A 27,284-nucleotide genomic window follows, 5' to 3' on the forward strand; every position below is an offset into this window, starting at 1 on the left:
GAGAGGTTCTGCTGGAGAATTCCATTCTTCTAGGCCAGAATCTACAAAATATGGATATGAAAGAATCTCTTGCTCCGTTTTGTTTTTTTTTTCCACACAGTGCTAATTTAAAGGCAACCCTCAGGAGACACAAAAGATTTACAATTATAGGAAAAATTGCATCTTAAAGTCTCAGCTTACTGGAATTACAACATTATTTCAAATGGAAGAGAATACCTCCTATTCCATGAACTCAGGGCAATATTGGAGGGATATTGCATTCAAGGGCTGCACGCTCTGGACCTCTCCCATTCCTCTCCCATATACCTCATACACAGAGGTATATCCAAGTGTGGACTACAATAGTAATAAAAGGAAAGATCATATGAAATTCTAAAATAAAATAGAAAACAATCACCTATCTCAGCCTGTTTATTGGAAATCTCTAGAAAAAGAAAACCATCCCTAGCTGTGAGACCTGTAAGACTATCCACGACCCTGAAAGGAATCTGGGAACAGATCAAACCTGGCATAGCCCTCCTGAACCAAATCCTAGAGTGGCTAAAGAGCCAGAATGAGGGTGTCTGTAGCAGACCAGGAAAGCTCTTGGAAAGCAGGGAGCACTTGGACATAGTGGCTGTGAAGGGGAGTGGCTAGATGTCCTTTTCTTTTCTATCCACTTGAAAATAAAGAGAAACCCGGACAGCTGGATATGGAACTGGCCGAGGAAGGTCACAGAAGGAAGTTTTCAAAGATCATGATTGAGAGGTGGTCATGAGGATGGATAGGGGAGAACAGAAATTGGAAATGAGTGCAGAAAGTGGGCCCCTCTTTTAAAAATCACCCCATGTATAAGACCAGCCCTGACTAATGTGGGACCCATTTTCTTCTCCTCCTCCTCCTCTTCCTTCTCTCTTCCTCTTCAGTCTTAGCAATGTTACCAGTTAAACTTATCAGCTTAGGCACAGATGACTTTTTGTGGGGGCATAAGAAAAAGGTCTCATTTTATGAGAGTCCTTACTTTATAGATTCCATTTCTTCTATTACAAATCATCTTTGGAAGTTCCAGGACCAATGGGACTTTTGAACTCCAGAATAAAGACCAAGGACTTGCCAAGCAAGGCATAAAGACATTATTCTCTCATTTGGTCATAAACCTGCCTATCTGCTGCTGAGACTCCAATGGCGGGCAGCCCTGTAACCTTTTGAGGGACTTCCCAGGTACTTAACTTACCCTGAGTAGTAACTGCATCGGGGACAGCTGGCTTGTTAAAGTATAAACAAATATAGTCATAAAAACACTCAAACAGGATCTACACAGCTGCCCCCCTCTTCCCCAACCTGTGGCAACCAGTTGGCTACGGTCTATGCTCTCTTTCATTTCCATTGGCTTCTCTTTTTATTTCAAGAGGTCAAAAGGTTCTCCCATAATGTTTTTGGACATGTCTTAGCAGGGTCAGCATCTATGAAATGGGATACCACAAATGGTAGGTCATGCGATGTAATGTGACTTTTCAGAGCCTTGTAAAGGGCAGAGAACTGGTGGCCATTCTCACGTAAAAGCGGCTGAGGCTCCTCCCCCTCGCAGTTCTGGTGCTAGGACCGGACAAAGTTTTTGGAGACTCAGGGATAAAATAGTGCTGTCTTCCTGGATTCTCTTTGGGATTTGGTCGAGTGAGCCTGAATGGGGGTTTAGTGGCTCTGAGATGAAGACTTTCGAGGAGGGCCTTCTCACATCTTCCTGATGAGTTTTTGGGAACCAGACTTGGCTGGTGAAAAAAAGTGAAGGATCACAGCACCAAGGGTTAAGGTGGAAGAAGTACAGATGTTTATTATGAATCAGCTTGAACCCTTTATGCCTCTGACAAAGTAACCAAAAAAAAAAAAAAAATCATACTAATCAAAGGACCTCCAGGGTTTAATATTTCAAAAACATAGATAAATAGCTTCCTACAGATAAATAGCTTCACCTTTTGGGTATTTCCCAGAAGCACATGAAAAATTTCCAAGGGTTCTGTAGAAGGGGCTTTGTAACCAGTACATTCTGACCCCTAGCCCACCGGAAAGAAATGCCCAGGGACGGGCTGTAGGAGGGGGGTGGGGATGCGGACTGATTCAAATATCCTCCCAGGGACCAACCCCTCTTAGCTCTGGGGGATGTCTATAGCAGGTGGCTGCTGCCTGGGAGGAGGAGTGGAGGGATGGCCGGGATCAGGAAGACATATTTGTGGCTTTTGTTAGAAGCCATCTAGAGCATGCCCTACGGGGTAGAGGCTTCTAGTGGAACAGTCAAATTCTTGCAGGTTATCAGTTGGATCCTCATTTCAGAAAGCAATGCTGTTTTTATAAACTGGACGTGACTTTAAAAAACAAAATGCAAAAAACCAAAAAGGAGTAGAAAATTTTATACTAAAAAAAATCTCCAAATGAAACAATCAGTAGCACGTCACATCTGTGAAGTGTCCCAGCTCCTTCTTAAGGTGATGTTTCCAAGGGCTATTTCTCTCCAAGGTCACCACGGCATGGGTGTTACACCCCAATCTTCATGTCCACGTTCTGCAGGTTCCGCGTCTCGTCAGCTGTCATATACTGATCGGGGGTCTCCGAGGGCTCCTTGTTCACCAAGTGCACCATCTCCTGAGACTTGCTGGCCTCTCCGTTGATTCCGCTTGGCTTCCTGTCCCCCACCGCTCCATTGCCATTATTAATCACCAGCTTCTTCTTCTGCCCACACCTAATGATTGAGAAAAAAAGCACATGAGAAGGCGCTCTGACAACACAGATCATCATTGTCACCACCACCGTCAAGGTCATCACGACAGGTTTGGATGGTCCGACAACATTTTTCATCCGACCGACGGTTAACCCTCCAAAGTGAGTCCCTGAACCAGCAGCAAAAGCATCACTTGTGAACTTGTTAGAAACGCACATTCTCAGCCTGACCTCAGAGGTACTGAGTCGGAGAAGTCTTGGAGTGGGTTTAATCTCTGTGCTTTTACAAGCCTGCAAGGGGGTTCTGATGCACAGCTGAGTTTGAGAAACTGTGGTCCCAACTCAGGGACGCCGGGGCTAGTATTGTACTCCGAAAAATCAGTAAGTTGCCCCCTTTTATTTGGCAAGTAATAAAAGAGTTGGGATTCAAGCCTTTTGGTATCTGACTCCTAAGTTCTAATTCTCCTTCTTCATCCTAGGCGATGGCAATGTTTGCCTTTTTTAGGCACTTCAGCAGTTCCTGCAGACTTAGATAAACCATGAACATGAGGACTATAAATCATTCTGATTTGTGTATTCAACCAAGTGCCCTGACTTCCTCTCCCAGTGGACATTTTGTTGGCCTTATCAGGGTTCTGACTGCATGGCCTGAGAAAAATGAAACATTATTCTCGACATGTAAGGCCATATTGATTTTCATCAGTTAACATTGGGTAACTTCCATGTAACTCTGCACATAGGAGGCTTAATTAACTATGTAAGGAAAGCTCTTCATGGTTACTGCAAGGGTTCTCAGTAACATTGCTCAAGATCCGAGTTCAGGAGGTCTTCTATGGGAGAGCATGACCTTGATGGTATCTCTGGGTCATAACTGTAGTATTGCCTTGCCCCACTCAGCCTGATGCAATGCTTCCTCTGTCCCATCCCAGGCCTACTGCTGCACATCTAGAAGTCAGATTGCTTAACAGAAGCAAAGCCGCAGAGCCTCATGGCAACAAGGAGGTGGGGATGAGACAAAACGGGCTGGCATTTATTGGACACCTCCTGACTGCAAGGCACTTTACATATAATTTCATGAAACCCGCAGAATAATCACGCAACGCAGCTGTTATTCTAGTTACACAGCAGTGGAAACTGAGGTCCAGGGATGTTTGATAACTAGCTTGAGGTCACACAGCTAGTAAGACAGAGTCAATATTCAAATCTATGCCTTTATGACCAGAAGCCTGGGCTCTGCCCAGCTTTATTCATGCTGCCAGCCATCTGGAGATTTGGAAACAGTGTGAAGTCGGAATTGTTCACTTTGCCGCTGGATATTTGGAGTTGTAGAGACAAAGCCTCTATTATTCATGATTATGGGCCATTCCCTTTAGAATTGCCAAGGCCATAAACTTTAATCTCTTATTTGGGGAAGCAGAAATTATACCTCCTCAATGGGAGGTAGATCCTGTCTCCGCTGGCATGATGCTTGAGGAGGGGTGGAGGGAGGGTCACTTGAACTTTGGAGCATGTCCGTGGAGCTGGGACTATGGGTGCAGTCCGCACAGATAGGGGTAGAGGCTGGGAAGGCTCGGGTTTTGAGAACTTCTTGCTGTGTGGCCTGGAGCAACTCATTCAACCTCTCGGATTCTCAGGTTTCTTATCCATAAAATCAGGCGGGCAAGATTACCAGTCTCACAGGATTGTGGAAAGCCCTTGAAACACAGCCCAGCACTGACACATGAGTGTAACCGCAGTTACTACGTGTTGCTCTTACTCAGGAGGATGGGGCAGCCAAGGCCTTGGAGAAGCACTTAGGACAGAATCTGGAACACAGTGAATGTTCGAGAAACGCTGGCTATAGTTCACAGAACCAGAGCCACATGAGTTGAGATTTGCTTGTGCTCTGGCTTCTCCAGTCATTAACCAGTCATTATATTTCCTATGAAGATGGCCCAGAAGGCTGAAGGTGGAAGTCTGCTTGTATTTTTTTCAAATTCTCCAATGGGTATCTCAGGTGTTCTTTGGAGGGAAGGTGTCTTACTAAAGCAATTCCCATTTGCCGACCTAATGGATGCTTTAGAAGTTGAATGGCACATTGTAGAAAAGTGATTAATAATCACAAAAAATGGTGCATGGGTGGGGGCTAGAGACTCATGTTATTTTGTCTAATAAAGCTGATTTTATTTAATTATTTTTTAAGATTTTATTTATTTATTTATTTGACAGAGGGATAGATAGTGAGAGAGGGAACACAAGCAGGGGGAAAGGGAAAGGAAAAGGGAGAGGGAGAAGCAGGGTCCCTGCTGAGCACGGAGCCCCATGCGGGGCTCGATCCTAGGACCTTTGGATCATGACCTGAGCCGAAGGCTTAACGACTGAGCCACCCAGGTGCCCCACAAGCAAAGCTGATTTTAAAAGTGGATAACATTGAACCCATGGGGTGCCGAATTACTGTGCTTGGGTTTGTCCTGCCCCCATTTCCCTTTGGATTTCTGTGTCTGTGCTCTGAGTTTCTTCAGGAGGACAGGATGAGTCCCATAAATAACTAGTTTAATATTTTTGCTCCAGGCACTAATAAGTCCGTCTGTCTTTCCTTCCTTCCTTTCTTTTTTTACTTACTATATCACTGGCTTATTACAAAGGACATAACCCAGGAACAGCCTGATGGAAGAGATGCACAGGGCGAGGGCCAAGGAAAGGGTGTGGAGTGGCCCCGTCCCTGTGAAGGCACCAGCCTCCCCGAAGCTCCCCATGGTCACCAGCTCAGCAGCGTTAATAAGTACCTTTTAAAAGACAAGTTATAATTTTTTTTCATTCTTTTTAGTTACAGAACTTTCAGAGAGAACACAAGAGCTGAGGGGACTTCAGAGGTCGCCCAGCCAACCTCTTCATTACGTAAAACCAGAGACCGAGTCCAAGAAGCCAAGGGTATCATCTGAGGCTACAAGAGTTACGGCAATAAACAGAGTATCTGCAAGTTAGACTTTCAGACTCCAAAGGGCAGACAGATCTCTAGCAAACTGCACCCCTTCTTCAGCTCCTTTCTCCTCAAATCTCAGGCATCAGACAGCTGAGCAGTGGAAGGAGCCATACAGGGGTCTCACCAGGTCTCCAGGGTGGGCAGCCTGGGTGGGGCGAGAAATCAGGTGGCACACATTTGGGGCATGGAGGAATTTATCCTGAAAGGTTTGGGGGAGAAACTTAACAACGGCTCTTCTGTCTTCCCCCGCCCCGACACTCCTTAAAGATACTTAGAGATATATTTTGCATTGTGTCCGAGCTGTGCCACCCAACATGGCAGCCACTAGCCACGGGCCACTATTCAAATTTAAACCAATTAGAACGGAACAAAGTTAAAAAGTCACTTCCTCAGTCAAACTAGCCACATTTCAAGTGCCTAGGATCCACAGGTGGTTAGTGGTTGTGCGTTAGTGCAGATGTAGAACATTTCCATCATCACTGAAAGTTCTATTGGACAGCTTTGTTCTGGAGGACAGAACAAGGTCGGGTGAAGATAGAAGGCAGTGAACTTGACTGTAGCGGAAGAGAGAAGGAAGGCGGCTAAACCATGGAGCTTTACAGAAGGGGCTGTAAAGCACAGGGGGGACGAATGCCCTCTGGGAAGGGGCAGCACAGAAAAGATGATTATTCCCATGAGACTGACAGCTGGTGAAGGCCTTTTCTGCATAGCCATATAGTGACACCCTGGAATCATTCCAGCTTTGTGAAACCTCCTCTTGTAAGGTCCTCACATTCCCTCCCCCATCTTCATACAAATCAGATCACATCCTTATGGGAGAGGCACTTAACCCCTCTTGGGCCTTATCTGATACCTGCCAACCCAACCGACTCCTAAGATAATTGTCTGCTCTTAAGGAAATGGAATGAAGTAGGATTTTCACTGTAAAGCGGAAAATCAAGGACTCTGGTTACGAACAGCAAGGGAAGATGATGTGGGGTGTGACGGGGATGGGAAAAGCTAAAGAAACAACAGGACCCCTCCATCTACATCTTTACGATGCATGACTCACGGGTCACTTTGTCCTGGAAGCCCGTGGGCAAGCCTTGCCCGTCAACTTCAGTAACTGCTTTTCCCTTTCATCTTTTAACCAAAGTTCATACACCAGGGCCCAGCACAGAGTATGTTCTCAGAGAGATCAGCTGACTCAGATCCAGCAAGTCAATGCTGCTGTTAAACCTCAAGGTTCTTCTGGGCTGGGATGGCATCTTTTCCGTGTTTAATCTTTTCTCCCTCACTAGCGTGGATCGTAGGAGCCGCTCAAAAGACGTTTGCTGGATAAACGGAAGCCTGCCTTGGGTCCTTATTTTCCACCAAACTTTCTTTGATGAAAATAGGATTCTGGATCTCTCTAAAATGTAATGTTCAAAGCAAAAAGGCCCCAGCCTTTTAAGAGGATTAGAAATGGGCTTGCGGCTTTAGAAATGCAGTGCACATGAAGGGGCCCGGGGAGCCGTTAACCACCCAGTCACTGTGTGGCAAATCTGTTTCCGATTATCAAATCGGGACATGGTGATTTACGGCATCTAAGCAGCTGCTTTCCCTGTGAGATACTCACTGTGCCGGTCCCCGTGTCCCTGTTTGCCTGTTGCTAGGGTGACGGCTGGTGTTGGGATGGGGCGGGGGGGTGGGGAGGCAGCTGTGGGGCCCCTTTCTGAGGCTGACAGGCTGGGGAGTGCCGTGGGAGCTAACCAGCCCCACTGGGCAGACTCCAGCTGCTCTCGGGGACAGCTGAGATGCTTCTCGGAGGAGTCTCCCACTTGGACAGCGTCTGGGGCCAATGTTTCTATGGCGACGTGTGCAAACCTTATGGACGGTGTATGTGAGCAGAGGGGGTGCAGTCTAGGCCCTGGAACAAAAGGACTCATTTCCAACAATAGCAAATTCATCTTTAATTGGGCAAAAGTAATCTAAAAGAAAACAAGAAGGCTGAGGGAAAGTATAAAGATGCTTTGTAAGGGCTCCCTCAAGTCACGTTATTTAAATTCAGCAAACAAATTCTCTTTCCATTTAGTCATAGGCGCCTCCTAAGAGGTCTTTCAGATTTCTTTTTCTAGTTTTTGTTCCTTTTACAGTTGGCTATCATGAGTAATTTTTTTAATCATTTTTTTAATCATTTGTCAATGATAAAAAATTACTTTTTATCATTCTTTCAAAGATACAGATAACAACAGCTATTTGACTTTAAGATAGCACTTTTATTAACTTGTACCAGCATAAAGTGACATCATCTAGTTTCCTCAGATAACCAGTAACCTCAGAGATACTGCACATGCACTGCACACGGCCACACAATTAGCTGTTGCTTTCCAAAAGCCAACAAGAAAGATTCTAGCATGTTCTCCGGGTCCTCTCCTCAATCAAGGGCCCCTTCTGGCCTGTTAGATGATCTGGTGATACAATAAAGGGAGCCCGCCTTGGAAATACAATTCTTTTATCTCGGCAGAAGCAAGCTCCAGGGACATTTATAAAAGGTGGAATATTCCTCTGCATATGCTCAGAAGAAGACAGGGCATCTTTAGAGCCCTGGAAATTGAGACTCATGCTTTGGAGGGCCCTGTCAAAATTCATGTTGCTAGAATGAAATTTTTCTTTCATTTCACTGAGGTGGTATTATGTCTGAGACTATCACAGCTCAGTCAGGTACAGGAACTATTTAAATAACTTCCAACATGACAGGTCTTGGTTGGGGTGAAGAGAGAGAGGGACCTCTGAGAATATGACAACAGCCCACACGCTGTTTGACCATCTTTATTCAGACTTTTCCAAGGAAAATTCTTCATTATTTCATAGACCTCTTGTCAGAGAGCTCTTCCTAAGCAATAAGCTGAATCCTTTCAACTACAGTTTCCAGAAAATACAAAATAGTATGATTACAAAATAAATAAATAAATAAATAAAAACCACAAACAGTAAGAAAGCCACAGGAACCCAATGCTTATTTTAGGTAAAGGTTCTAGAAGATTCCATGGGCCATAAGCAGGCTAAAGGGAATGACCAATTCCTAGATCTTTTTACAGTGTTTTTGTGCATTGTGAGTGCACTTACTAAATACTATTTAATCAGTCAATGAATAGGTACATACTTTTATGCCTTCCAGGTGAGATATTTTATAAATTTCATTAGATAGTATCTCCATGGGTTTAACTCTGATGTATTTAAGAACCTCAAAAGATTAAACATTACCTAAAAGTGATGGTCCAAATAATCACAGGGTCTCTTTTATCTAAAGAACGTGCCAGAGCAGGGCTTCTTAAACTGTACCATACACATGAGTCCCTGGGATCTTGTCAAAAAACACAGATTCTGATTTAAGAGATCTGGGTAGGGCCTGAGATTCTGCATTTTTAACAAGTTCCCAGGGTGTTGAGGCTGCTGGTTCCAGGGGCTACACTCTGGAAGTTCATGGAGCCCACATGTAAGTGACATCCTTTCTTTTTTTTTTTTTTTTTTAAGATTTTATTTATATATTCGAGAGAGAGAGAGAGAGAATGAGAGGGGGAGGGGTCAGAGAGAGAAGCAGACTCCCCGCCGAGCAGGGAGCCCGATGTGGGACTCGATCCAGGGTCTCCAGGATTATGACCTGAGCCAAAGGCAGCTGCTCACCAACTGAGCCACCCAGGTGCCCCATAAGTGATGTCCTTTCAAAGCAAAGGCCCCGAGGTGCATCCCCTTACCTTCTTCGACTATTGACAGCGATGCAAACAGCAAGAATCAAAGCCAAGGCCAGGAGGGAGGCCAAGATGATGAGCCATTCTGGTGAGAGTGAACCAATAGACAACCATGAGCTTGGGAAATACACTTTGTAAAAACAAAATGCACTTTATAAATTGATCTGGTCCAAACAAGAGCTATACTCAGCACCAGAGGCAAGTCCGGCCAAAGGGCCCTGCCAGCTGGCAGATAACGCCAGACCAACTCTGCTATAGGCGTCTGCCCAACAGGCCTCTTATTTTGAACTCTTACCACCAGTCAGAATTTTCAAGTTCCTCCAGGAGAAGTATGTCTCCAAAAAAAGCATAGACTGACCTGTAGAAACCTGTAAATGCCTTTGGCGCAGTGAGATTAAGGAGACTAAGGGAAATTTATGTTTCCCTCGAAAGGAACTTTCCTCTTCTATATAAAAGCATCCACCTTGTGTTTTATTAAGAAACACAAATGGGGGCCATGCCCTAGTGGGTGGGAAGAGGACACCCCCGTGGAAGGCTGAACTTCTGCACATTCAATAGGGCAGTGGTGTGTGTGTGGGGGGTCATTTGGCAAATCTTATCGTTCAAAATGGGCATGCCTTTGATTCAGCTTTTGATTCCTGCTTCTGGGAATTGATAGGACCTCAGAATTCGTTTTGAAAGATGTTCATTGCGTGCTATTTCTAATAATAAAATTTGGAAACAACCTAATGTAAGAGTAAGGGATCAGTTGCCAGAATTAGGTCATACCCACTCTATTCTACACAGTGAGAACAGGGGAAGAGTATTTACTGACATTGGAAAGCCGCAGGCAACCCGTTGGTAGTGGCGGTGGTTCACTAAACAGCATGCGTGCTATAATTACATTTTTGTATATAAATTACATTTTAAAATGATGGGAAGGACATCTATGAAAATGGGAACTGTGGCATTTCCAGATGGTGGGGGAGCTAACAAATGATTTACATTTTTGTCCTTTGGTTTGTATTTTCTCAAATGTCTCCACATATCACTGGTGGACCGTTAAGATGTTATCTATGGGTTTTACAATCAAGCTTTAAGGGGATAAAAATATGACGGCAACTTTAATACGTTCTTTTGCCACATGGGTTGTATATCTGTGCAATGAGATAGAAGCTCACGACCCATGAAGGATGGGAAGTCATTGATTGGCCATTCCCCCTTGGGAGTCTTGGTTTTCCTCCCACTTCCTGCTCAGGACCACCTCTGCCTGGCCTCCACCTGGTTAGGTGAGGGTGGGGAGGGAGGTGGAGTCAGGAGGTGGGCATGCCAACAGGTGGCCTCATTTCTGCTTTTTTCTCTGGTCTCTCCTGTTCGTGCTCACTAGAGCCGGGAAGAGTACTGCAAATCGCATCTCCACCACCCCTCTTCCCAGGGAGCCCACTCCCTCTCTCAACTTGCTCCTCTCCCAGCTGTGCTCAGGCAAGCTGAGGCAAGGGGGCAAGGTGCACCCTACATTCCTCCCTTTCCCCGAGGGAGGCTCAGCTCAGAGGCTTCTGAAGAGGGGAAAGTTAAAAAGAGAATTTACAACCCTAGGAAAACCCTTTCTTCTTTGTAACCCTACCGCCCCTCAGAAATGCTCCATTTTGACCCCAAGTCAAATAAAGAATGTGCCTTGAGTGCCTTAAACCTTGATGCTCAGGAGAGCCAGGTGTCCTGGCCCTCTTACCGCACGATATGACTCATTTGGACATTTTCTTCTGTCTGGATCAGGAAAGACTGTCCCTTGAGAAATAGTCGTTTAGGGACCGGAAGAATGTTTTTACTCCCCCTACACACATGGCGCTCATGTCTCCCCAGTGTCTGCAGTGTGAAACTTATATGCTGCCTTCCAACTCCAGACATAAAGCAGAAATTGCGCTGGGATAGGAAGGACCTGGGTATGGGACAGGTATGACCCTGGGTGATGGATCACTCATGTGGGAAGGAAACTTTAGTAGCTAACGTGTCCCTTCTTTGGGACAGGCCAGGGACAGGTCTGAATATTAGCTCATTCTATTTATGGGATCTGGAAAAAAGAAAGTTCCATTTTTTTTTTTCCTACCAAGTGCTCTCATTCACCTTTTAGCTTGCAAAGAATGCATTTTTTAGTATTTATTTATTTTTTGCCACACAGCTTGAAATTTACCTGGAATTTGAGGTTTCCGCATAGGACCCGAGGTTGTGTTTGCCCCACCTTCTTGACTCCCACTTGAGTGTCCTAAGGGGGAAAAAAGCAATATCTCTCAATCAAAGTTTGGAATGCCTAACGACGAGCTCCTTACAGAGCAGCACACACAGCGAACCTCTCTACCTCCTGCATCACTGTGCAGCTATTTATAGATTCAAGCCACAGACATTTATAAAGTGTTACATGAAAGATTTCTCCCCAGAAGAATTGGTTTGATTAAATCCGGCATCTGGAAATGTCACTGTTCATCAAGAACATGAGAATTCTCACCAGCAGTGCTGTGCAGTGTATAAGACCTCGGGTTCCCAGAGCCGGGGCAGCCCTAGATTCATGTCCGCCTCCACCTCTTGCTAGCAATGTCTGCTGAGTCAAGCTACTCTCTCCAGGTCTCAGTTTTCTCATTCAGAAAATGGGGATAAGAATAAAAATCCACCTCATCACAATTTCACAGAAGTTTAAAGAAGTACACAAGAATGGGAATTGTGGAGAAAAATAAAAAAGAATGGGAATCACGTGTAGTTGCTCCACCCTATTTCTGATTTAGGACCTTGCTACCCAAAGTGTGGTCCCCGGACCAGCAGCATTGGCATCACTGGGAAGCCTGCTGGGAATACAGAATCTCAGGCCTCACCCCAAACCTACTGAGTCAGGATCTTCATTTTAACAAGATCCCTAGAGGACTCAAATGCTCTAGGAAGTCCAAAGCAAATCTAACAATCGCATCCAGTGTCTTCACAGACTCGAAAATAAACATTAAAAAATAAGGGTTTAGGGGGCAATGGCCCTTTTTGTCCGGGAAAAATCACCCTATTAGAGGTCCTGCTAATATGTTATTGAAACATGCCTTGTTTTCAGAGGAATGAGTATTTTCTACCCCTACAAAACAAAATAAGGAAACAAAGCATCTCAAACTGGAAGGAAATGTCGCAAGACGAAGAACCCACAACTCTAATCACTGAACATGACATCGTAAACTAATGATGTGTTATGTGTTGGCTAACTGAACATTAAAAAAAAAAAAAGAATCCATAGTCTTCCTGGGAGGCTTATCAAAATGAGGGAGGCATCGTGTTTTAAAAGAAACTTCTAAGCCCTCTCGTGAAGAGACTCACCTAAGTTAAAGCTTCGTCTTTTGTGTTTTATGCTCCCTCCACTGTTTCAAAACATAATTTGAAAATATCCCACAAAAGTGAACTTGCTCCCTCCTACCCGTGGGGAACCCACTGCAATATTCTGAAGTCTACCAAGGGAAGGAGAAGCAAATCAGGGCAGTACGTCTGGCTAAGCAGGGGATGAAGATGGCCAGGGGTGGATGAAAGGATGATGTCTGCGAAGAGTCAAACTTTAGACAGTGGACAGTGAAATTTTGATGATGGTGGTTATTCTGGAGAGGATGACTCCTATTTATGCCATCTGATGTTTTTGTTAAACTCAAAATGGAACAAAACAAATTCTTACCAGACCTCTGGCCGTTCAACACACCTCATGCCACTAGGACAGTGGCCTTAAACTTTGCAAACCTCAGGAATCCAAGGTGCTTTTCCTAGCTGCCCCCACCCCCCAGGGCTCTTGGTCATTGGCACATCTTAACCTGCACAGGTCATGGGATGTTGGCCATCTACACTGGAGATCTTTGGGCTTGAAAGCCCATCTAAGCAGTATAGTCTCTCTCCCTGGTCTTCCTCTGACTCATAGCAGCCTTTGATATTTGAAAAGGAGGCCACTAATGGATCATAATCTCTTTATTTTGGTTTTCAAAAAAAGCGCTCCCAGCAAGGAAAGATCTGGGTGTGTGTACAACAAGATGAAACCTCCCACTTGAACAATACACACCTGCACAGGAGTCAAACAAAAGAGACCGCTCCCGCCCACCTGATTCTCACTTCAAGCGAAAACCAGAGAAGATGAACGAGATAGAGCAGGCCTCACCTCGCACCCTAGAGGTCTGCAAAGCCAGCCAGAGCAGGGCTGGCTGGGAAAGCAAGCTTTGCCAAGACGGACACTTGACACTGTAATTTGGAGATGAGATACAACCTGAGACGTGTGCACAGAGATAATTCAACTGGCCTTGACTGTGAGAAAAACAGTCTAGGACAGAGTTTCTCAAACTTCAGTGCACATACAAAACACCCAGTGTTGGGGGAGGCCTAATTAAAATGCAGACCTTGATTCAGTAGGTCTGGGATGGCTGGGGATTCTGCATTTCAGCCAGCTCCAAGGAGATGTCCCAGTGCTGGTCCAAGGACCACAATTGGATTAGCTCTCTCTTGATTTCAGACAGCATGGTTGTAACAATAACTCCCTATCATTTCCCAAAATTTTTCCTTTTCCTGATAGTTCCCATTCTTCAAAAAAAAAAAAAAAAAAAAAAAAAAACTCTGGGAGGTAACAGAGGCAGGTGTTCTGATCCTCTTTTTTACTAAAAAGGAAAACTGAGTTGGGGTAAGGCTAAATGGTCCATCCAAGGAACGTAAAGAGCTTGGGACTTTTGTCTTTACTTTAGAAGCATTTCTAATGAACCCTTCTATCCCATGCTCTTGCATGAAAGCTTATTACCAAGCCACCTTGTAAATAACCGTCTACATATTTGCTTTAAGTATATAAATCTTTAGGCCCGGAGGCAACTGCAGCTCTGACTTGGGCATGAGGGGAAGACCATGGTCCAGATGGATTCCCTGGTTTTCATGGGGTCACCTGGACTAATGATATCAGGGTCACCAGTGTCGGAAGAACCTTTCAGTGGTCCCAGCATTACCAGTCACAAGTAAACCTGCCTCATGTCAGACTTTGGTGCCTGCAGTAATGTTTCCAGGGCTGTGATCTGAGTCACAGCAAACATGTATCCATTTAATAATATGTGCCTGGCAGTAATTATGGTCATTATGGAGTGTTTTCTCCAGAACATACTTATAGAGGCAATATGAGACCCCAGGGCTCGAAACCCAGCTCCACCACTCAACTCACCAGTCATGTCAACCCAGCCAAGGTACTTGCCCTCTTGGGGTCTTAGTGTCCTCATCTGGAATATAGGGATGCTAACCATACTTTCAAAGGTCACAGGGTTTGTAGGATGGTTATATAAAGTAATACTAGGTGAACCATACAGAATCGTGGATATTTGACTATTAACACAAAAATGGCAGCTTCATCGGGCCCACCCTAGTACATGGAAAGTGTTCAGTACACCACCACCAGCACACCGTAAATTCTCAGTAAATGCTAGCTACAGTGCCATGTGCTGGGGTTTATGTTAAATGCTTTATACCTGTTTCATCATTTAGTCCTTAAAACAATACCCTGTGACAAGTATTATTATCTCATTTTTAATTATTAGGAAACTGAGTCTCAAATCCCTTAAGCAACATCCTTAGTATATGCAGGAGCTGGGGTCAAGCCCAGGCCATTCATACTCCAAGACCCACGTTCTTAATCAGGTTGGAGCAGTATAATGTGAAATTGAGACCCTGCCTGAATTCTTCCTGATCCTTCCACATGGAAGACTTCTCTCCAACACAGTCGTTCTCAAAGTGCAGTCCCCGTCCCTGCAGCATCAGCAGCACCAGGGAACTTACCAGAAACAGACCTACCACATCAGAAACCTGAAGAATGGGGCCCGGCAGTGAGATTTAATAAGCACTCTCCGTGATTGTGATGCGTGCTAAGAAAGTCTGAGAACCACTCTTCTCGAGACACTGACTCATGCTTTATTAATCAGCAGCAGGCTCAATGATGATAATAGCAAATGACTACAGTAGTGCAAACTCACCAGCTGATTCTGATCCATGAGTGGTATGGGATGTTCCACTGGGGTGAACCGATGGGTCCTGGTCTTCTGTAAGGAGTAATCAGAACAGGCTCATTACTGGGTATTCCCCACTGCAGTTCTGCATTTCCTCACTTTTGTAATTTCAGACATCCTATCACCAACTTTGGTGTTTTAGAGGTCACCAAAAAACCAATGGCAAGGAGCCCTGAATGGCTCCATAGTACTAATTACTGTTCATTGCTGGATTCACTGGTGCGTAGTAGTGAGTAGGCTAGGGATTTTAATCAAAATGAAAGAAACTGGGATAGCACAGACCATCCAAGATGACCACAGGAAGTGTGGTTTTGGTAGAAATCTAAGAACATAACACTCTAACAAAAATATTATGATGTCTTCACAGATCTGAGGTTGGAACTTGATACTGTGTCTTTGAAATAAAAACTATATGCTTTGAATTACACAAATGTGATTACTGGGAGTATGTGTACTCTCTGACTCAGAGTGTGAGCCACTTAAAGAGATTTCTCGGAGGCAGGAAATAGAAAATGGTTTTGGTGTGCCGTAAAGGATCTTGGTGTTGAATTATGTAAAAATTCAAAGGGAAAGGCCAACTGCTTATTTAGGGAAAAAGAGCCTGAAGATAAGTGAAAAAGGAGTACGATGATGAGAGCTAACATGTAAAAAATGTGGACCTGGTTATTAGACTATGTTTTAAAAAATAACATTTTTCAAAATTTAAATTTGTATTTTCAACACCAAGAGTTAGTATAATCTCATCGTCCCAAACATCTATCACCAAAAGGCTTTAGATTGAGACAAGCTCACGAACTACTCAAATCAGGGTCCACAGGTCAAATCTGGGATTCAGCCTATAGAAACCCCTCCTCTTCTCCCTCTTCCCCACATATTTTCCAACATGCTGGAATCTTAAAAAACAAAAACAAAACAAAACAAAACAAAAGCAAGACAACAACAAGACAAACAACAATAACAACAAAAAGGGACACTGGTTTCATAAATGGCTATAGTCACCTCTTATGAAGACCTGTAAGGAAAATATAGTAATCTGATCATCACCATTTCCTTCATTAGAGAAGGCAGAAGTAGGCATCCTGTCACCTCTCATGTAACTATATAGAGGAGACAGCTTGTTTTGTTCCTTAGTTAGAATACTCAAAAATAGCATTTGTTAAGATGCTAACACCAGTACCCCCAATACCACCACCACCACTGTCACCACCATCATCACCACCACCAGCACAATGGCAAATGTTTTAGTTCTTAACATTAAGCATCAAAACAGAGAAAAATGTATGGGAAGAAATAAGCTTTATCTGAGTGGCTTGGAAGAAAACCAAGGATGACAGTTGAATCACTTACTAATCATTTAATCCATGAAGAACCACAGAAAATCTGTTTGACCATGGAACAGAAGGAATCCACGTATGTGAGTATCAATTTTGTAGAAAGCATTTTATTTACTAACAAATAGGTTACGTAACCGTTCCGCGATACTATTACTTTGAAAATTGCCATTTGAAATTTAAATTCATTTGATTGAACCACAGTCCTTATTCTGCCAAGAGAAAAGAGCAGTGCTCTAAGATTCATTTCTTTGGAAGAAAACGGACAATGTTACTTGGGATGTTTCATAACTGAGGGCAGAACCATGCTGAATAATGAATCAAAGGGTGTGAGGAGCTTTGTCTTGCCAATATCACCAAAGTTAGTACTTTTAAAAACTGCTTTTCTGGAAGCTCTGGGTGAGCACCACAGAGGAAAGAATCCAAGCAATTGGCATTCTGAGTCTTCTGTCCCCATTTCAGTTAGAGCATCACAGATGTCATCTGTTTTATATACTGGGTTCTCATAAGACTTATTCATTTTTGGGGGGGAGGAGAGGCAGACCTTGCTACAGATATAACTATATATATTTAAAATCACAAATCTTTAATATAATTCAATGGTTGAGTGGCAGGAAACACTTGAGTCACTGAATCACTCTCATGAGGAGGACAGATTTCAATTCTCATTTCTTAGAGTAATATTTCTAGTTCTTTTTTCTTCAATGTAAGTTTCTTATTGCAAATGAAGGAACAAAGAAAGGGAGAAGTAGGGAGACTGGTTATTTGAGAAGAGAAGTCTCACTTTCCTTTTAGGTCCGTGTCCAACTTAATTGAATAAGTCATCTTTAATCATCCCTTTGTCATTGCAACAAGAGAAATCATGTCTGTTTATTAATAGTAGATTAAATCATAAAGTTTGAGGTGTGAATCATAAGTAGGTTTAGCCACAAGCCCTTCACCGAAAGTAAAATTCACCAACCCATCACCAGTAAAGATAATAATTTCAGAGCAAAGATATTAGCATATGTAAATTATTCACATGTTGGGTAAAGCCATATGAAACAGGTAGCATATCTGACTTGAATCAAATGAAATTGCTAATATTTAACTACTTTATCCTACAAAAGTATTGATTTCATACGACTCAAGTTAAGATATCACAAGATTAGGAAGAAAGAAAGAAATTCTACCATAACAACTAAGTCACAAAAATAAACAGAGACTATACTGGCAAATAAAAGCATTATATTCTAAAATAAATCTAACTTTATTGGCACTAGAATGATGACCTGTGATAAAGGCCCTCCCCAAATCACAAATCGGTCTAATCACAGCCCACAGAGAAAACGTCCCCCTGTAGTATGAGAGTATGCGCTGTTTCTCTCTGCAGAGAAATCAAACTGGATGACAAAGGGCCAAGTTACCTGAAAAGAAATGAATAACGTTAGAATTGGAATCTCCAGCAATATTGACTTCAGTAACTCCAGGGAACCCCGTGTTGGCAGGGGTCACCGGGATGAGGGTCCTGTATTCCCCCGTGGCAGGTGAGTGAGAAGTAGAGGCTTCCACTGAAGTAGCTGAGTCTTCAGGAAGATGTCCACCTCGTCTTCCGCCTCTGTCATCAGTCCTATCTGTGTGGAGGTAGGATCAAGGGTAAGCCCATGATTGTGAGGCCACCCCACCTCGGGGGCTTGTCTTCAGAATGTGCCAGTGCTGCAGAAGCTTTCCACTTATATTCATGAGTATGGAGCAAAAGACAGTGCAGTTTGTTCCTACTATTGAACAGAAGTGATATTTTGCCATCGGCACCACCTGGACATGATTCAATGGAAGAGATTCTGGTGATCCCAATACCCAGGAGAGGCATTTGTTGCAACATCTGCCTGGATTGTTAGCCACCATGACTGTGACCTTGAAGTCAACTCAGGTACTAGATACTCTTGAGCTCTTACCCAACTGGACCGGGCTTTGATGAAGTGAAGAAAACACATCATTGAACTGACAAGTAAACTTATGCTGCCTGCATATGGAACCATAAACGCCAGGGCTCAAAACCGTGAGGCTTTCATTACTCTTTCCTTTGCCATAAGGGCTCCGCTTCCTAGTCACCAGCACCATGGGCATATATCCAGAGGATGAAGGCAAAATAACAGGTTGATGAAAGGAAAACAGAGAGTGATAGAATTCAGACCTTTACACCAATTATAAATCATATATAAGCGATTTTGAAACCATGCCACTAACTCTAGAGTTTAAGAAACCTGACCTTTAAGATTAAGAAATACACATTGCACTGAATGTACAATAGCTTCTAAGAGGCCTACAAAGCAGAAAAATCAAAGAACCATCACCAGCCGCACCTTCAGATCAGAAGTAACAGCACAACAGCAGCCACCTGATGTACCTCCACCAAAGACACTGCAGAAACATCCATAATTTACGGATTTTTATACAGAGCTGAAGCCTGCAGGGCTTTACCATCCTTACTGCTAGATGTTGGAGCAGAAGTCACTGGCTGGTCTTTATCTTCTTCCAAGCTTCCATGTGAGGTAGAGAAGCTCTGAGTCTGACTCTGCTCTGTTTCAATGAGGGAGGAATCCAACGTTAATTTGGAGCCATGAAATAAAGCCTCTGTTATCTGCCGAGAGGGAGGAACTGGCTAGAGCTAGTGTCGATGGGTGGGTGCCTAGGAATGCCCAAGTTTGTGTCCACCATTCTCCTCTGATTGCTAGAAATGTACAACGGAATTGTTTTGTCTCTAATTGGCTCCTAAGAACCTCTTTTTCAGTACAGTCAAGAGAGGTAAAGTGCCAAGGTGAAGTCTGAGGCGACAGTCTGTCCCCCCCGGATCATCCTGGCCCGAGGGTAGCACTTAGGAAAACCAGGGAACACAGAGACAGGGAAAAGGGAATGGCTGAATTCTGGTGTTCCTGTACACAGTCAAGGGCACCCAGCTGTGGCTTGAGATGTGGGACTGCAGGGAAATGAACACCAGGATAGCAGAGAGCACACTTCTCACGACCAAAGGGGAAGAAGCTCTAGAATCTAGAATAACCTGCTCAAGTAACTCAGATCAAATTTACACAAAGAAATCTTAAGTCCCTTCTAAAGAAGATTAAATTAAAGTTAGTGTTTTATTCTGTTATTAGGTTTTTGATCTTGTCTATGAATGAGGATTCTCTTCACTGCACCAAAATGTCAGGAAACGCTTGCCTGGGCAAACACAGGGCCCCCGCTGACATACACCAATTTGAGGTTGAACCACTGCCCATATCTGAAATCACTTTGACTGTTTTGAGTTGATTTCTTGTGTGTTCTTCTAAGGAAGGGACTGACCTCTGAGTTACAGGTGCAAGCATTCCATAAAGCACATCCATAAGCCATATCCACTACCAAGTAAACATGACAACCAGGAGAAAGATGGTCACCAAATCCCCATCCCAGTATCAGAATAAAAGTCAGAAGGGACATAAAGTGGAAACACAAGGCCCTCCACTGGAGAGGTCCTTCTTAGTCTTCTCTCCATCTCCTTTGATTCTTAACGTTGTGCTTCCTACATTCTTGGTGATCAAGACATGCTTGCGCTCACATGAAAGAGTCTGCCCAGTATGTGTAGCAAGCAGTGAAATGAAGCCCTCTTAATTCTGGATTTCTTTCATACTCTGTCAAGAAATTGTGAATGACTTCAGGCTGATCTCTAGGATAGCCCTGTCCACACAGTGGCAATTAAGGCCGCTAAGAGTTTAGCATTGCTTCTCCCAGATGTTTAGTAGTAGGAAGAGATATTAGTAAATGTTCCTCTTTTGTTTCCGGGCCCTGGCACCTTTGTTAATATTCACAGCATGTCTTGCCCCTCTTCTGTGGGCTGCTAGGATTTCCCAATTTTCTATGATTATCTGGCCCTAAAATGTCTTTTCACGACCAATAAAGCGACCCTACTCCTCTTCTGCCTTGATTGGAGGAAAGGTGGGAACCAAAAGGAGATGGTTAAAACATGGAGAAACCACTATCTTAGGCATGGTCTTGGGTTTCACTCACATAACTATTTAGGGAAGAAAAATCAAGTGGGGTGGAATCCCACAATCTTTTTCTTTTTCTTAACATAAAGTCATGTGTCTGGAAAATCACCAAGAATGTAGGCAAAAACCAGATTTAAAGAGCCCACCAAGAAAATACAGATAACGAAGACCCTTTTATACTCCAGGGTTGAACCTCTCAACTGCACCATTCTACCACCAAGCTCTGCTTCCAGGCCAGTGGGAGCAAGAGCTGAAGCGGGACTACAAGCCAGCAAAGGGGTTGTTATATCCTTACGAGCTGTCACTGAAAGAGGTCCTGTCCTGTCCAAGTCTTCCACCAAATGTGTGTTTGGAACTGCAGAAGGCTGATGTGTTGTACTATGGCTGGAGTCCATATCTGAAGGAATCAAACCAGTGTTAATGCTCGATTTACTAAGCCACTCCCTGAGGGTGGTTCATGGTCTTTAGACAAACTATTTTCATATCCAAACCCGGACTAGAGGGAAAAAAGTACGTACTGATTCATGTCTCCAGAACTGGAACAAATGATAACTTCTTTAAAAAGTATCATAAGAAGTAACTGGTTTTCCTTTAAACACTAAGTGTACAAAAGGTGTAATTTTTGTTTATTTTTGCTGAGTCTGGAAAGACACTAAATGAGCACATGATGTGTCTCTCAAACCTTGCAAAAAAACCAGAAACAAAGCCTGCATGTGACTTGTCCCATACCATACACCTTGCCTCCCTTACAGACACGTGTGATCTGGATCATGGAGAAAAGACAAAGTGTACTGGTTCAGCACCATTTTTTCACACCTCCTTCCCTCACTTGGCAAAAGAACTTTTCCTTCTTCCTTTTTTTTTTTTTTTTTACGACCCTCTTCTCTCATTTGGTCCTTTCTGCTTCCCAAAGTGAACGTGCATATAACACATAAAATTATCATCCAAACTACTTATGTGGAAGTCATGGGAAGCATTTAGGGGCAAGAAATAAGCAGTAGAGGTCAGTGAATCATTCTCCCTATAAACACAAGTATGAGGTCTCTCTGGAATTTAACATGTACCATGTTGAGTGATACACAAATGTCACTGAAACATTTAAATGTGCTGTTTCTAGTAAATATCACGAATCAGTGTTGCTGGAATAACAAGTCCTAAGGGAAACAGTGGCCAAACAATCCAAGAGCCCCATCACTGTTGCTGGCTCTCTAGTTCAAAGTTCACCCACACTGCTACATCCGGACAGACTTAATCAGGTCCAGATGACTCCAGAAGGAAATGCCAGAATACTGGGCACTCGCATATCTACACTGAAACCTTCACATATAAGAAAAGATCTTTGTAGGACATCAAGATCTTTGTAGGACAAAACGGGGCTGACTGTATTATCCCAGGTTTCAACAAGGAGGAAAGGCTAGTTAACCCAAATCAAAACCCCAAATGGATATTCTCCCAGAAAAGTCCTGTCTGTTGAAAGTCTCTAGACACTCTTACTCATCTTCCCTTTTGTAAATTAGACTCCTACAAGATGTTTTGCACTGTTCTATGGTTGAAGCCCATTGTATTGAAGCCCATTGACATGTTCAGTTCAATAGGCTCTTTCTGTTCAACAGTATGGAGGCTTAATATTGATCCAGAAGCCTTTTTTTTACTGTCTTGGCTTTCCACCTTTGTGTTTGCATGTGGTACTTCAACCCCGCAACCTAATGGCCATGACCTAGCCATTCAAACTCATCTTCCATTATGACAAATGGACCCAGTCACTCTGAAAAATTCATTTCTTGGTTTCCCTTCCTTTATCCCTCTCCTTACATGAGTCTCCTTCCTATGAAACGTTCCCCAACTCCCTTTCTGACTATCCATATTTCTTTCCATTTTTTGAAAAAACCAGATTAGATCCATCTTTCTCTGACACTCTCTGGAGGGTCCTCTGAATGTTTGTGTTTATTGTTGGCAACATTCATTTGACATCTATTACCTATTGTCCAGTATTGTTAGATATATTTTAATTTATCATCGATGATAAGTGTTTTCTTTTCCTAGCTTTATATTAAATTAGTTAAGGGCATGGAACATGATGTATCCACAATGCACTGCACATTAGAAGATATTTAATACAACTGTAGCTTAAGGGATACCTAATCATTAATACTGGGGTACAGCATAGGATGTTTTAAAGAAATGAGGTCATAGAAACTGTGGGATTCATTTTGGAGATAATTTTGTTCAATTCAATATCAAGGGACATCATCATTGTACTCTTAGAACCCATTTCAATACAGTCTAAGTTATGCATACCCTTGGCTTTTTGGATCTAGATAATATATTCAATACTATGACTGAAAATTCACATCCTTCTATTGACTCTTTTGGTTTATCTCCCTTTTTGGAATGTGACATTTCTGCAATCAAGACATCTTGTCAAATAATTAAAAAAAAAACCTGAGTAACTCAATTCATGGGTATAGTAAGGAGCATCAGTTCTTCAGTCTGGTAAAGACTGAGAAAAGGGATGACACCACCTGCTGCCAACTCCTACAGATTCTCTCAGGAAAGCTGTCATCTGTTCTGATAAAGAAAGAATTCCTTTGGAATATAAAAATTAGTCAAATATAATCACAATCATCCATTCTTGCAGAACTACAGCTAGTATCTTTTTTACTTTCTTTCATTTCTGTTTTTAACTGCTTATAGGTAAATAAGAATGGTATTTAAGGAAATGGGGATTCCATCCTGTATAAAAGTTGTCCATTCATTACATTTGAAAACATTTACTGAGGGCCAAGAGTGGTCTAAATCCTAAGTCACTGGGTGCTGTATTTCTCTCTAAATGTAGAAAGAGTGAACAATAATGTTTTCTGAGTTTTTCAGTTACTTGTTTGAAATGAGCACTCGCCAATTTTTGACCTCCAATATTTCTCTACCAAGGACAAGTTATGGCTTTGGGTCTACAGTGAAAATAGTCACTGAATTAATGTAAAAGAAATCTGAAGACTGCTCCTTCTTCAGAGAAAATAACTTCCACTCCCACCATCTTAGAACTAATTCTTTTTTAACTTTCTGGCCAAATTCTTCAGTCTCAGCCTAGGATTTCATATTCAGATGAATGTCCATATCACCCCTACTTAGAAAACTAATTTTTAAAGAAACTTCAAGTTCCTTAAGGAAGCAGACTGGTCTAAAATCAAGGGCACATTTCTAGGTAAATAGCTATTGGGTGGCTTTCAAAAACAGCATATAAAAAAGCTCAGAGGCTATTACCCATCCATCTTTCTGTTTGATGACCTCGTCCCATTGGATGTGAGATGGGGTCAAAGAAATACGTCCAGGAGCTGTCCTCTTGACTCTGCGTTGTCATTCTTTGATCTAGATGGCCGTCTTGGGCTGGGGCTGTTGTGAACATGTAGTTCAAGCAAGTGTCAAAGTGTTAGTTGACATCTGGCCAGGGATACATACGCTGATAGTGTTAAAAAGACTTTACTCTCTAGATAAGACAATGAAAGCATCTTCCTGGTATAGAGGGTCAAGAAGTTGTGTAAACACAGACTGTTTTAGCAGGTATGGATTTGTTCATGCTCATTTACTTAGCATTCAGCATGTGAACAAAAGGCTACGAAAGCATTAATGATCCCTGCATGAATAGAGGATGAGTTATAGTCATCATGTGAAGATAAAGAAGTAGTTCTTGAACCACACGCCATACGGTCACCATCGCCTAAAGGAGGAAGTATCTGAGCACATGATGTCATTCTGAGACAACCACATCCCAGGGAAATGCACATTAGGCTGGCAGTGATTTAGAGGAGGAATCAGGCTTCCCACAAGATAAACCTGAAATAAGTAACATTCATCTCAAAAGCATGAATGGAATCCATTAGAAGCATTACCTTCTAACAATGGGATTCACAGCTCAAGGGACATTTAGAATTCAGCACGTGCTTTTGCTTCATTCTGAGCCAGCGGAGATATATACGTAGAGAAGAGTCCAGTTGTAGCCCCTTAGTACCAACCACTAGCCAGTCACTGAATCCACATCTCTGCCAGGGATGCATTCAGAAACTGCCATGCCCCGGAAGGACATTCTGCATTACCTTCTATGTCACAAATGAAAACAAAGGACTATTCTGATATCAAGTGAGAATACGGAATTCATATTCTTTTACAAGACAGGATGAATCTCCATGTTTCTGCCACACAGACAAAAGAATCATGCACAGCAGCTTGCAGAGCCAAAGTCATCTGGCATCACTTAGAGATGATGGCAGAACTTGAGTCCAAGTTCCACAATCCCACAAACAACAGAGAAAGTGTGTTTCTAAATGTAAGAAGAAAGCATGGTTCTTTCAAAGAGAAATCTCCAAATAGATAGGACCAAAGTGCTAAATGACATCAGACAGGTATTTTTCTAACGATCTGGCTCCATTTCTTCCAACATTAGGATTCTGACCAAATGTGTTCTAATGTGCCCAGTATTTCATAAAGTCATGTTGTAGATTCCATCACAAGAGAAGAGGGAGTATTTGGTCAGATCAGAGTCTCTGCCACAATCTCATTGGGAGATGCCCAAAACTAGACCTGAAAGTGACATACACAAAAGACATATTCTCTAGGTCTCCTATATGCTATATCCATTCCTGTTTTGGTGATTTGTTCTACGCATCTAAGGGTTGGCTCTGTATTGTCCATATTATAATTTATTAAGGAACCTTAATATCTTGTGAAAACTCCTTCAATGTCTTTCTATTCAGTGTCCTTAATGCTCAATATTTAACCCAAGAGGAAGCTTCCACCCAAGTCTGCTAGTTAAACAATCCATTACCAGCTGTCCCTGCTGCTGAATGGGAGTCTTCTTTTGGTGACTGGGAGTATTCCCCATGCCACCCTTTCTCCACCCACTGCTCTTTTGGGGGTAGCTCTTTATTCCATTGTACTACTAGGAATTCCCTGAGCTGTGAGAAGAATGTCAGCTGGGAGTCATTATTGTTCAACTTCTTTACCAACACATATCTTAATACTTTAAAGCCACATACACATGGGAGAAAAGGTAGAAAAGGAAAGCAGCATGGAGAGAGATCACTTATATTCTGAAAGAAATATTAGAAATCAGTGGCCCAATCCTTCAATTTTTCAGATAGGAAAGCTGGGACCCAAAGTAGTTTTGCTCAAAATCTTACAGCCAGATTGGCACACACAAAGTTAGGACTGGACCACAGTCTATGAATTTCCAGTACGATTCTTGGTTTACCATACTCTATGGCCTCATATATCCTCGTTTGAGAGCACTGTGTGTTCACAGAATTAACCTTTTTGCTCCTGTGATGGGGGGGTGTATTATATATACCAACTGATGACAAAATCAGCATGGTGGGAGGCCTTCTCAAATGGTGGTCACATAATCCATGATCACATGCACTGGAAATGCACCAGCAGTGGATTTGCCCAGCATGAAATAGGTTGACAATGATGGGTACATTATGAGATTATGTCTATGTGGTATCCAAAATTGCCAAAATTACTTTTTAATGAAATTAAGTCAATAGAATAAAACTATTCTAGCCAATGTTTGGCATTATATAAACAATAGGAACGTGTGACAAGTTAAAAATTTCAACCCCTCGGTGTTTTAATTGCTCAGTTTTAAAAAGAATAAATTGAATGGAATAAAATTGTATCAGGGTATCTTTGGGAAAAATCAGAAAGCCAGGGTCATTTTCATTTACAGCAACTAACAGCAAATTTTTAGTTCAACAAGAAAATGAGAGCCTATAAACTTGCCAAGCCAAAGTATTTTTTGCAACTGGTAAGACCAGTTGTATTTCATAATTTTAGAAAATGATATGTGTGATTTGATAATAAGAAAAATCTTCAAAAAATACAATGTGTGTCCTCATTTTACCCTTGCATTGGCCAGAACATTCCTGGGGTTAACTGGTTATCCAGAGGGAGGAAAAAGAAGTCTCAAATCTTCAGTTTTACCTCCCACTGACTAAATCACTACCTCCTGACAAATAATGAAGTTAGAAAAACTATGAACTTAATTACCAAAAAGGGAAAAGTAACCCAAACATAAACTGTCTATTCAAAATCTTTTAGAAAAGAAAGAAAAAAGACAGAAATATATGTGTGCGCGCGCACACACACACGCGCACACACTACACTATCACTATCTTCATAAACATTGCACTCCTTTGAATATCCAGTTTAAATACCCGCTGTTTTCAACATATGGATTAGCAGAATATAGGATTTCCAGTGTAAAATATGAAGGTTGAATCTCTTCTAGAAGTTGTAATGTCCTTTGATAAAGCCCAAAGGTCACCAACCAGAATCTGTTTATGTTTTGCAAGTACTAATGAGAGAATTGCTGTAGTGGTTACTGCTTTCCCTTTTCCTCTGTGAGGTTCTGTCACATCTGGCTTTTCAACCACCCTCCAGGAATGATGTGCCCCCGCCAACCCCCCCACAACCTTCTGACAATGGGCTCATTAATTCCAAGCCTCTCATGTAGCTATCTTCTTTTTAAGTACAAACAGTCTTAAATTTTAGGTTCCAAGGGGGATTGGTACAGAATCCCTTTCCAA

At 42.6% G+C, this 27,284-nt stretch overlaps 1 protein-coding gene across 5 annotated transcripts in view; it reads right to left on the bottom strand.

Annotated features, from left to right (window-relative positions):
- Positions 1-2,368: 2,368 nt before the first annotated feature.
- CD44 (CD44 molecule (IN blood group)) overlaps positions 2,369-27,284 on the bottom strand; it is an 83,205-nt gene continuing 58,289 nt past the window's right edge. For 3 of the 5 annotated variants that reach the window (XM_080814979.1, XM_080814978.1, XM_080814977.1), the window contains 8 exons: positions 23,965-24,093; positions 20,999-21,100; positions 19,172-19,261; positions 18,109-18,315; positions 15,339-15,404; positions 11,531-11,602; positions 9,370-9,448; positions 2,369-2,713 (listed from right to left, as the gene is read on the bottom strand). In XM_080814979.1, coding sequence (XP_080671105.1) covers positions 2,509-2,713; positions 9,370-9,448; positions 11,531-11,602; positions 15,339-15,404; positions 18,109-18,315; positions 19,172-19,261; positions 20,999-21,100; positions 23,965-24,093 — 950 coding nt within the window. In that variant the 3' untranslated portion in view covers positions 2,369-2,508. Of the gene's footprint in view, positions 2,714-9,369; positions 9,449-11,530; positions 11,603-15,338; positions 15,405-18,108; positions 18,316-19,162; positions 19,262-20,998; positions 21,101-23,964; positions 24,094-27,284 lie in introns of all 5 variants that reach the window. The other 2 variants (XM_080814976.1, XM_080814980.1) reach the window with 2 other exon arrangements.

This window comes from Martes martes (genome assembly GCF_963455335.1).
Source record: "Martes martes genome assembly, chromosome: 10".
Classification (NCBI taxonomy): domain Eukaryota; kingdom Metazoa; phylum Chordata; class Mammalia; order Carnivora; family Mustelidae; genus Martes; species Martes martes.